This window comes from Curcuma longa, chromosome 3 (genome assembly GCF_044706935.1).
Source record: "Curcuma longa cultivar G26 ecotype Majalengka, Jawa Barat chromosome 3, ITB_CL_G26_1.1, whole genome shotgun sequence".
In the NCBI taxonomy this organism is placed as follows: domain Eukaryota; kingdom Viridiplantae; phylum Streptophyta; class Magnoliopsida; order Zingiberales; family Zingiberaceae; genus Curcuma; species Curcuma longa.
This window is the reverse complement of record NC_133863.1, coordinates 2,396,486-2,408,111: the sequence shown is the minus strand read 5'-3', so window position 1 is coordinate 2,408,111 and position 11,626 is coordinate 2,396,486. Positions and strand designations below refer to the sequence as shown.

At 40.6% G+C, this 11,626-nt stretch overlaps 2 protein-coding genes across 4 annotated transcripts; both read left to right on the top strand.

Annotated features, from left to right (window-relative positions):
* The first annotated feature begins 5,460 nt into the window (after window positions 1-5,460).
* LOC141822940 (protein TOO MANY MOUTHS) lies at window positions 5,461-6,924 on the top strand. Its single transcript, XM_074710235.1, has one exon. The coding sequence runs from the start codon at window positions 5,461-5,463 to the stop codon at window positions 6,922-6,924; it is 1,464 nt and encodes a 487-aa protein (XP_074566336.1).
* Window positions 6,925-7,562: 638 nt separating this feature from the next.
* Window positions 7,563-10,908, top strand: LOC141823503 (putative protein ABIL1). 3 transcript variants are annotated; one of them, XM_074710792.1, is made up of 9 exons: window positions 7,563-7,785; window positions 8,116-8,189; window positions 8,533-8,683; window positions 8,759-8,861; window positions 8,945-9,037; window positions 9,142-9,226; window positions 9,320-9,372; window positions 9,460-9,527; window positions 10,452-10,908. In XM_074710792.1, the coding sequence occupies exons 1-9, from the start codon at window positions 7,699-7,701 to the stop codon at window positions 10,617-10,619; spliced, it is 882 nt and encodes a 293-aa protein (XP_074566893.1). In that variant the 5' UTR covers window positions 7,563-7,698; the 3' UTR covers window positions 10,620-10,908. The 3 variants fall into 3 exon arrangements, with proteins under 3 accessions (XP_074566893.1, XP_074566892.1, XP_074566891.1); XM_074710791.1 differs by having other exon boundaries at window positions 8,107-8,189; window positions 10,461-10,908; XM_074710790.1 differs by having other exon boundaries at window positions 8,107-8,189.
* The last annotated feature ends 718 nt before the right edge of the window (window positions 10,909-11,626 follow it).

Genomic DNA, 11,626 nt, shown 5'->3' with positions numbered 1-11,626 from the left:
GAGGGGAGTCTCAAGCCTCGGCAAAGACTTGGCAGCTTTTACTTTCTTCTTTTTCATTTCTTTTTTCATGGGTGGAAATTTCCAAAATGTCCTTTTCATTTATCATCAAAAAGAGACCTTACAAACATGAAAAATATGACAATATATATATTTTAATATTTTAACATGTCCTTTTTTCCCCTCCTTTTTCACACTCCACAATTTAAATACAGATTTGATTTGATATGACGGAGGCAGGTATTGCGGCAGGGCAGCAGCAGATGTTATCATCACACTAGCCTCAGATTTTAGGACTACGACAGTGATACTATACGGTGGCAGCTGAAGTGAAATCTAGTGCAAGAACAATTATAGCAGCAGCAGCAGAAAAAATGGTCCTTTTCTAACTCCACCTACTTGCTGGGGACACTTCGACTGTTCATGATCGGTAGGAAGCAAGAACGTTGATGATCGATGCATCTTGTCTGCTTTCATCTGCAATACTGGATGGTCCATGTAACTGCCCAGCTAAATTCTTACAACCACCAAATTTATTTCATATGAGACAACAATTTGGTTTATTATATGATCCAGCAGTCATCATGGTGAAAAATGTTAGGTTTTCACCTTACTTGTTTGGAACAGAGTATTATTAGGTGCAGACACTGACAAATATTTCTTCCTTTGTGTCTGAAACTGACAAATATACCAGCCACCTGCTCCAAGGTTAATTTGGCTGTATCGAACCGTGTGACAACAAAATGTCAAAATTCTCCATATTTTTCTCAATAAATCAAGAACCTCTGAAATATGACAAGTAGTTGATCGCTGGCAAGAAATCAAGCTCAGAGCTGAAATATAGTGTGCGCATTTACCAAATGCTCAACCCATTACATCATTATGTCGAAATTCCTTCTTACCAAGAGCGTCCGGTTTGTCTAAAGTCAGAGCCTTTCATTTCAAATTCTCATAACCAACAACACATGTTTTGTAACTAGTGGACCAGAGGTATTGGCTTTATAATGGACATTTCTTTTTCTGTTCCATCAACTGCAAAATGTAACAAAGAAGCATAAGTTAACCAAGCATGGTGGAATGCACACTGAAGTGCTGGAAGAACTTGTCAAATCAAGGTCCATTACCCAAATAACAAGCAGCAAAATTAAGTCAAAAAAAATACTAACATCTTACCCGTGGCCATCCGAGAAAATGATAACTGAATGAGCTCCAGAGATCCTTGTACCAACTTGCCCATGCCTTAGTCTCTGGATATCATGTTGCTGAAGTAGAAGCAGATTCCTTAATTTAAGGTGAGCCACACATGTTGAAACTTGCAAGATACATTTGCTATTTTCGATCTTTTTTCAATCAAAATTCTTGGCCTTTACAGAGCATACAATCTTCTGGTGGGTCTACGGTAAGGATTACTGCTGTCCTGTTATTGGAATTCAACAGCAGATACAATTCAAAAGGTGACATGATTGCACATTGAAAGTTACTCCTGCATAATTCCGAGCAACCGTTCTCAAAATCTAATCAAAAGCTGCTGCTGCTGCTTCGTAGAAAAATGAATACCCTCAGGAAACCTGCAAACGAAGGTCCCACAATGTGCTGCTTGTCACTGGGAAGCCAGGCAAAGGTCAGGATCACCAGTCTGATTCAAGCTTGAGCTATCGGACCATTTCAATGTGCAATCCTGAAGTTGGTTAGGTAGGCTGAGATCTATTTTCAGATGGTGGACCCACAAGTACAGTAATCCCTTAATCAGGCGATTGCACAATTGGCCAAATAAATTAACCAAGGATCTAAACATGCATGAGGATGAACAGAAACAAAAATCAGAAATTTGCACAATTGGATTTGCACACAGGAAGTAAAGGTGGATGTAGAAGAACATAGGGCCTGCCGACATCTGCCAATTTAACAAATTTAAAGCATGTGCTAAAGTAAAAGCCAACGAAAATCACTTTTCACTTAAACTAAGAAATAAAACACCAGAGGAAATGGAAAGTATCGTGCAAAAGAGAACTCTAGTAAATCCCCAAATGCTGAAGAACTGAGGTAACTGTCATAATCTTAGTATATATAGATCCTCCTTGCCAGACAATTCAAATAGACCACTCTGTGTAATCTCCAATTTACATTAGATACTGACATCATAATCAGCAGCATCCTTTACAGTTTCCTCGATCAACAATTCCTACGCTACCACACTCATTCTTTTTTCATGATCAATAATCAATGGATAATCACAATTACTATACAGTAGATCTGTTATTTATCTGAACTCATATGGTCTTGCACAGCGGCACAAGCTATATAGCTAATTCTGAGTAGGAACTCTAAAATGTTTTGGAGCCACCTCCTGAAATTTTTATCACTTGGAACTATCATGTTTCCATTCTCATTATTAGGTCTTAATCCAAGTAATGGCCGTAAAAAAACAATTATGCACAGTAACCAACACAAAAGAATGCCACTTCTGGAGCATTCACGGCAGTTACTGCTTCAATCTCTTCCATTTCCAAAACTGCATTTTTAATATCAATCTTAGATAAACAGGCATGAGAAAATCTATTCATCTCTATTTAATTTATCAAAGTAGTATGATCTGAGAATATTGCAACAAATACCAGTCAATCACTTTTAGTTTCATATGTCACACAAGGCACACTAGAGGGATAAGATTCATGTAACTGACCCCAAACAGCTGGCAGTTAGATAATGACAACAAAATGGGCACAATCCACATTTACTTTCCAACAGTGTTGATGTAGTCCTGCTTATAAAATTACATGTCATCAATGCATAGCGGAATCAGTATCAAGTTCCTTACCCATAAACAGTAGACAGTTCTTCTCGGTCAGTAAGCCCACCAAAACTAGCAGGAATGGTCTTAATGTCAACATTTAAGTATGTATAATCTAGATCTAGTGAACCCAATTCCAATTCAACATCGAATATAGAAAAGTCATCACTGGATGGCCCAGATGATTATCCAAAAGGCAAGAATTAGCAGTCATTCATATGACAAACAGTCTTGTATGATCATGTAGTGGTTGGCACAATGGGTAAAGTGCAATCCGGTGCACGAAGCTCCCATTAATGCAAGATCCTGGAGAAGGGTCTATCGTACACAGTCTTACCCTGCATTGCAAGAGATTGTTTCCGTGACTCGAATTCGTAACTTCTAGGTCACACGGCAACAATTTTATTGTTGCGCTAAGGCTCCCCTTCTAGTAGTGGGTACAGATAAAGAAAAAAAATCAAATTCAGATTTTACTTAAAATAGACCATGAGGTTTCTTTTCTCCCAATAAATAATTCGCAATGAGCATTCTCTAGGTAAACCTAATAAACCTTACTTCATAGAAGTCATTGTAGATCACAGATGTACTTAATCTTTTAGTGCCTTTCCTGATATTAGTTAAAAATCAACACTAACCGCCTCAAATTTTTTTCCCATGTAAAGAATCATGTAGTAAACTGGAAGCCAATGCAGACAGCTTCTCTGAGTAAAATGGGGTGCAATTGCAACATAATATCCCATTCCACTTGAAAGCTAAAAAAAGATAAATCAATTGGTCAAACAAAACCATCCATTATTGACAATCCTTCTCACTTCAATAGCATGTCTCTGTTTTGCCTATTTAATTCTTTATGCACACTAGTTGATGTAAACTATTTCACTCTAGATAGAATCTATGAGCAAGAGGAAGAAACAAATTAAGGTTGTTTGTTTGCTTAGCATGCCATCAGCTTTACTTCAGGTATGGGCTAGTCAAATAGCCAGGATGTAAGTCTAACTCCATCCTTGAGTCAAACCATGACACCCAGTTTCAGATCACGGATCATGACAAGGAAAACGGTCAACTTCCAACATCTAGAGCAACTCAAACAAGGAATCTTCCACAAACCATTTGGACACAGTATTATGAAACACCATTAACATTAGTTCTCCCTGATGTATATGTAACTGGAAGCATCTTTTAATTTGCTACAATTTTGGTTCTAGCTGGAAGAGATGCTTGGCAGCTGCCACTACACTAGGATGATCAAAATACAATCTGGAAGCACTAAGCAAGGCACCCCTTAAATAGTATGATTTTTCAGATCCTTGAATCATATTTTTGACTAAATTGTATGCATCAGACAACCTTCCAGCTCAGTATACATATTTTCCATTTAATATTTTACTTGATGCGGTCATAATTCCACACTCTGTATATGCATCCATAGGAGAGTTGGAACCATCTTTAATTCAGAGCGTATTTTGCTAGCCTGAGCATGAATGCCCATTATTATCTTTAGGAAGCGAATGCAGGACACAGCAGAGAGCCAAATGAAAATTATAAATTTTCAAACGGGAGACTCAAAACCTTATTGATGGTGCTAATCTCAGCACAGGGTTTCACTAATTTATATTTGAAGTAAATAAAGTCTCTCATTTCCTCATCTCTGACAAGAATGCTCAGTGAAGCATTCAACATTCTACAGTTGGCACGCATGATCCTAGCACAGAGACTATCGACGTGTTTGGTATTCCGATGCAAATCCCAAGTACTTGTCCTCTGTTAAATTTACCTCCCTCCCAATAACCCAAATTCGCACAAGCAAGAATCACATTAGCGAAAATAGATTGAGAAAGGATTATCTACGTTCCATGACTATCCAATTGAACAAATTGAGAGCTTCACGTGACTGGTTGTCTTGGAACACCAATCATACCACTCAAGATAGCATTCTAAATCTCCATCCTGTTAAAAAAAAATCCATACCTTTCAACCAAAGCAACCGATGAAAGCAAGTTTGATACAAAACCAAGCATGATTGCAGAGGCGTGAGTGAGAGCAACATCCAGGGTAGATTCATTAGGGAAAATCCCGCGGCTAAGACCTTACGTGCGGCTGCAATACCAACGTGTGTCCGTCAGGCTCATGCTGAACAAGATGTTAGCACCACCATCTCCAGGTTTACGTATACACCCGCCGAGTTGCTGGAGGCATCCCTTGATAAGGAGGGCATTCGTTGAACACGCCCTCGTCGGCCATCGTTGCACACCTGTCTGGCAGCTGGGACGCGGCTCGAGTGGATGCAATCGGCGAGGAGGAGCCTTCGGAGGTGGAGATTGTGGCAGAAGCGAGAGTCGAAGAAATCGGCGAGGAGGAGACGTTCTGGCGGAAGCGAGAGGCAATGGCGCGGGTGCAAGATCCAACGATCATGGGCCTGGCCCAACGCGGAGACTGAGTCTTCTCTTGGCTAATTGGGCCGGGCCCGACGCTTGCTTATTTGAATCTTCCCCATCAATCGAATTAGTGGAGAGCTTAATGCTCCGGCGACATTCCCGTGAAGCCAATTCAATGCAACTTCATTAATTCCTCCCTTGCCTTTCCCTCCCCGTGATCACACTTATTGCCCTTTCGCTGCCCCACGCTCTCGCTCCACGTATAAAACCTCCCTTCCCTCCAAATTCCCATCCAAAATGGCCGCCGTCGCAACCTTCTCGTGCCTTCTCATGCTAACGTTTGTTCCCCTGTTCTCGTCGGAGTACACCGTGGTCATGCCGGATTCCTCCTCCCCTCTCGTCGATACCCCGCAAACGGGCTTCTCCGACCGCGCCCGAACCGACCCCGCCGAGCAGCGCGCGGTGTACGCCATCATGGAGGCCACCGGCAACGGGTGGGCCACATCCATCCCCGACGTGTGCCGCGGCCGCTGGCACGGCATCGAGTGCATGCCCGACACCGAGGATGTCTACCACGTCGTCTCCCTCGCCTTCGGCTCCCTCTCCGCCGACACCGCCTTCCCCACCTGCGACCTTGCGCGCGCCGGCTTCTCCCCGGCGCTCCTCGCGCTCCCCCATCTCCGCTCCCTCTTCTTCTACCGTTGCTTCGCCGGCGGCAACACCCGACTCCCGGCCTTCCTCGGTGGGCTCGGCCCAATGCTTCGCTCTCTCGTCGTCCGAGACAACGAGCTCACCGGCGGCATCCCGGAGGAGCTCGGGAACCTCACCGGGCTCCGCGTGCTCGACCTCCACGGCAACGGGCTGAGTTATTCCGTTCCCACTTCGCTTCGGCGGCTGACGCGGCTCCGATTACTCGACCTCAGTTATAACCAACTCAACGGTCCGCTGCCGGATTTCAGCTTCCCGGATTTGACAGTCATGGATGTCAGCCACAACCACCTCCAGGGACGGATTCCAAGCTCGATTTCCCAGTGCAATTCCTTGGTCAAAATCGATTTCAGCCAGAATCTTCTCGCCGGCCCAATTCCGCCATCGCTCAGCGAGCTGACGGTCCTAATTCTACTGGATTTGAGCCACAATCGACTCTCCGGCCCATTCCCCTGCTCTTTCCCTAACTCATTGACCACTCTGCTCCTCAACAGCAACCCCATGAGCTCGGCCACGATACCAGAGAAGGCATTCAAGGGCATGACGGAGCTAAACACTCTTGTGCTATCCAACATGGGCCTGCGAGGACCCATACCCGAATCGATTGGAGAACTAGAAAAGCTTCGGGTTCTATATCTCGACGACAACAAGTTCAACGGTTCATTGCCCAGAAACTTGATGAAGCTGCAGAAGCTAAGCGAGCTGAGAGTGAACGACAACATGCTCGCCGGACCGATCCCCATCGGCCGGGAACTAGTGTGGAATATGGGCCGGAAGCTGATGGTTCACAACAACTCGGGGCTGTGCTATGATCTGAGCAATGGCAGATACGAGGGGATGGAGTCGATGTCGGGCGTCAGGTACTGCGAGGGAGAGAGGCCGGCGGAGGGGGAAGAAGGGAGGCACGCGACGAAGCATTATGCGGTGGCGGGGCCGGCGATGGTGAAGCGCACTCCTGCCTCGTCCTCCGCCGCTTCGAGCTCGTCGGACTCGGTCCCTGGATTCGTCGTTGCGGTCGCTGAGTTGCTGTTCTTTGTAATAGTCTTTTTATAGCTTCAGCCTTTGTATGTAAATATTACTTCTTCAACAGAACGCAAGGTAAAAATTTCTATCACTGTGGTTTTCCTTTTTCAGTCACTGGTCCATCGCTGCAATCATTGAGGTTGCATTCGATATGATTTAAACTTTTCTATTTCTGCTAGATCAACACATAATTATAGTAAAAAGAACACTAGATATGCATTAGATTTTATCAAAAGGAGGTTTGTTTTCTTTAAAGGAAAGCAAATGCAAAGCTCAAGCAAGGTTGTATTCACTGGCGACGCCGACACGAGAACCGACGACGACTTGGATCCACCGTTAGTCATTATTTATTTATTTATATTTTTATTATATGTATTTGAGTAACACGATCCAATTTATCCGATCAATCTTATAATCCTAACGCCATGTGAGTCATGTGACAGAATTAATTAATTAATGGCATTAAGTGATTTTACGGTTCTATCCGATTGGGATTCGGCGAGCTCAATCGAGATAATTGTGAGCTCAATCATGGGAGACCTGACCATATTCGCATCGGGTCCACTCGCAGTGAAATGCAATGAGTGCTTCATCACCCGTCGCATTATTTAAATAGAAATAAAATAAAATCCAAAAACAAAAAGTGCGCTTCCCGGTACCGAATCGTCTCCGTCGTGTCCTCTCTCTTCCTTCTTCAGAATCGAGGGAAACTGGAAACAAAAATCGCATCTTTACTTCGAAACCTTTGAGTCTTTCTTGCTTCGTCGGTTTGGGCGCCGGATCACAGCGGCGGAGAGAGGAAGGATGCAGCAACTTGGGCCCGAGAGATCGGCCATGACCTTCGACGAGGTCTCTTTGGAGCGGAGCAAGGGCTTCGTCCAAGCGTTGCAGGTGAGCCTGATTCTCCTCCTAACCCGATGGCCTCTTTGTTTTTTTTCTTGCTGTTTAATGGCTTCTTGTATCACTTGCTGGATATTTGTTTCTTTGTTCCAGTTTTTATTTCGTGCTTGCCGTAATTGGGCCTGCTGGCGATTCTAATTTGTCGCTGTTCTATCGCTTTAGGTTACTTGATTCTCACGATAATTTTCTTGCTACGCAATAGAGTGGGAAACAACCACCACAAATCATTTTTTGGTTGTATTAACAATTTTTGCTCTTATATTGATATAATATGGTCTGTAACACTCGAAATACTTCTTTGATCATGCTTAGGAACTCAAGAATTTGAGGCCTCAGCTTTATTCTGCTGCGGACTACTGCGAAAAATCTTACCTTCACAGTGAACAGAAACAAATGTAGGTTTTCTCTTCTTGTAATTATTGTTTAACTGTTTTTCTTTTGTCTGTTTCTTTCTTTCAGTTTGTTACAAATATTGTCTTGAATACATTTATAAGGAATCTACATTATTTTCCCCTTTAGCACTTTTGAACATCTAGAAAGCTCATAAGGTCTTGTCAAGTTGTACTAATTTAATATTTTAGATGGCAAAGTATAGCTGTTCTGAAGTTGTCTGTGTGAAGTATATGGTGGATATTTCTAATTTCTGTATTTGAATTATGGCTTTCAGGAAATCTGATATTGCACAACCGATTATCTTTTGGTTGTTTGCTTACGTGATCTGTGATCTTGCGCTTTCAGGGTATTGGATCATCTGAAAGAGTATGCTGTCCAAGCCCTTGTAAATGCTGTTGATCATCTTGGTACAGTTGCTTACAAATTGACAGAGTTTTCTGAGCAACAATCATCTGACATCTCAACCGTAGAGCTGAAGATTTCATGCCTATCTCAGGTTAATGTGCCACAAAATAGAGCAGATTTTTTTTTTTTTTGTATTTCACTAAGACTTCTTTTTAATAATTTTCAGCAAATACTTACCTGCCAAACTTTCATCGATAAAGAAGGTCTTAGGCAGCAGCAACTGTCTTCAAGAACCACACCGAGGCATAAAAAACATTACATACTTCCGAGTATGATTTTAAATTAAAATTTGCTATTTTCTGAAATTGTTTAAACAATATATATAATTCTTTCACTTTAATTGCTAAGTTAGGTCCCATCCACAAACGTCTAGAGAACATTTCAAACTTACCAAAGGGTAACAGTTCAAGTCATGTTCAATCAATGCCTCTTCCTCAATCTAATGGTGTGTAGTTTTTTTCATCTATGTATGTTGATGTTGGTCTTGCTCTTATAACAGTTTTTGCTGAATCTCAAGCTTTTTTTTTTTTTTTTTGGTTGGCCAATAAGGAATTCTTACACCCAAGACTTTATCTTGGCACCTTGCCTCGGATAACAGCCCTGCACCGAGCAAAGAGTCATGGACATCACTTTTGTAGTCCCTGGATTTCTTCCCTGAATTCTAATTCACACAATTTTAACTTTGCATCTTTCTATGGATAATTCTTTGTCTCTTGCCTTCTGACAGGGTTGAAGATTCTAGAGCTCAAAATGTGACTATGGATTCTCTCCATCCTTCAGGTATCTTGCCTTTCAACAGCTTCTCATTCATGTTCTCTCTTTTGATATTCTCACTCATTTTACTGAAGTCCATTCAATTGTAAATAGAGCATGCTGCGCCAGTGTCCTTATCAAGTCATCTTCAGGCTGCCAAGGGAAATGGTACTAGTGTGAAGGTGAGAATTTTCTAGATGATGCATAAGTCTGCATATCCAAAGAATCTCCTTCTTCATTAAGGCAACATTCATTGTTATAGCTCAAACACTTGACTGTTCAAAATGTTAATAATAGTAAATGATCAATCCTCCATTCATTCAAATTAAGGCAGCATTCATGATTCACTATGCAAAAATCTACACAATGTAGTTTAATTTCGTTGTTTGTTCAATTTGTTAGCAAACATTTTGTATCATGCATTTTACTTTTTATTCTGGAATTGTTTTCATAAAATGTAGCACTTGATAGAAGATATGAATATCAAGCTTTTCCAATATGTATCAGCTTTTTGAGCATTATGGCTATCTTAAAAAAAAAAGAAATCATTTTAATGAGACCTAAGATGATTAAATGAGACACTGATTGGTTGAAGAATATATGTATTATCTTTCTTAGCAGCATCTGTCATACCAATATGCCCTTTTGAATCCTTGGGGTTGCCCCACATATACAGAGAAAGATATTGTCATGCCCACAACTTGGATAATTTTTTTTCAGAAGTAAACATGAGTTTTTTTATCTCACATTTTTCTTCCTCTCCTGATTCATCTTTTCATGTCCTTTGATATGTCTCTCGGAAGATTGTTTACTCATGCACTGAACTTATAAAAACAAGATGTTTTTAACCTGTGTGAACTTAATATGACTGATCTACTTGTGATACTGACCCTTAAAATTTCCAAGATCCTGATATTTCCCATGTATACACGAAGATATAGTTATGGCCTCCAATGACTAACATACTCACATAGCATTATTCTACAATCATGATAGCCAAACTGTGTCGTATGATTTTGCTAAAATAAAAAGTGGAAGATGAGAGCTCTTCAACATTGGTCTTATGTGGCACACACTAAATTAAATCTGTGACAATGTGTTCTTAGTGGAAGCAGGACGAAATGGAGGCTACAAAATCTCTATCAGAATTCATGTCATTCGACAAGTCTGTACGGGGTGAGATCAGCCAGCCTCCTCCTCGTGGCAAGAACAGATTTTCAGCATTCTTTCCTAGAAACAAGAACTTCAAGCCCAAAAGAGTTCCAGTCTCCTAATGGCATTTACTGATACGAAGTTCCCCCGTTTCCATGGTTGGTGCAGTTGTGTCATGGAGCGAGTAAGCATATAGTTTGTTGGGTTACTGATGAGTGGATCTGTTGCTTCCTCATTTGTCAGTTTGCATTGTTTCAGAGGGTCTGTCCGGCTCAACATGGTTTGTTTAGAAAAAGTTTCACCTGTTTGTATGAGAACAAAACAAACGATATGCTGTGTGGTATGAGAATTTTTTTTGGGGTTCTGTGTGGTTCACCATTATTTGTACCAGTTCTTTTGCACTCTCTAGTTATCCATGGAAACGAAAGCTTAGTTCCGAAAGTCTCACATTAAATATGTATATATATAAAAAGATTATTAGAGGGTGACATCTATTTCCCTTGTGTATTTAATTTTTTTTCATAATATATGCATTTTTCGTGGAAGTGGAAGTAGCATTAAGTATTCAGTTAAAATTGAATTAATCAAAATCAAATAAATTAAAAATTTTTAACTAATCAAATCGGTCAAATTTTTAAATAAAAATTAAATAAATTAAATCGATAAAATATTGATTAATTCAATCAAAAAGTTAAATTAATTAAATTTTTTAAATATTATGAAGATTTATCGATGAGTTAGAAATTTATTGATTATTTTTTATTTTAATTTATTTAATTTAATCGAATAAAAAATTTTAAAATCAAAATTGAAAATTAATTGTTATAACTGATTTTTTTAAAAAAAATTAAAATTTTAAAATAATCAAATAGAATTTTTAAATTTGATAGATTTGATTTATTTATATAATTTAATTAAATTTTCGTTCACCTTTAATTTTCAATGTATTCTCATCCTAAATTCCAGCTCAGCTTGCAAGATTGGCAATTAAAACGCCCACTATGAACTAAGCCCGTTCGATAGGGACAGACCACTATTCACGTGTTCCTAGACGGCTAGGTCGTGCTGTCTCACGTGCGGAAGCTGGCGACAACCGGATCCCACGTTACCGATCGCGTTCGTCGACTCG

What these genes read in the sequence shown, in the direction of transcription:
- LOC141822940 (XM_074710235.1), top strand. Translation starts at nt 5,461, where the DNA reads ATGGCCGCCGTCGCAACCTTCTCGTGCCTTCTCATGCTAACGTTTGTT.
- LOC141823503 (XM_074710790.1), top strand. Translation starts at nt 7,699, where the DNA reads ATGCAGCAACTTGGGCCCGAGAGATCGGCCATGACCTTCGACGAGGTC. An exon ending in AAAACATTACATACTTCCGA is followed by an intron (nt 8,862 to 8,944) that starts GTATGATTTTAA and finishes TTGCTAAGTTAG; the next exon opens with GTCCCATCCACAAACGTCTA. An exon ending in GAGTCATGGACATCACTTTT is followed by an intron (nt 9,227 to 9,319) that starts GTAGTCCCTGGA and finishes GCCTTCTGACAG; the next exon opens with GGTTGAAGATTCTAGAGCTC.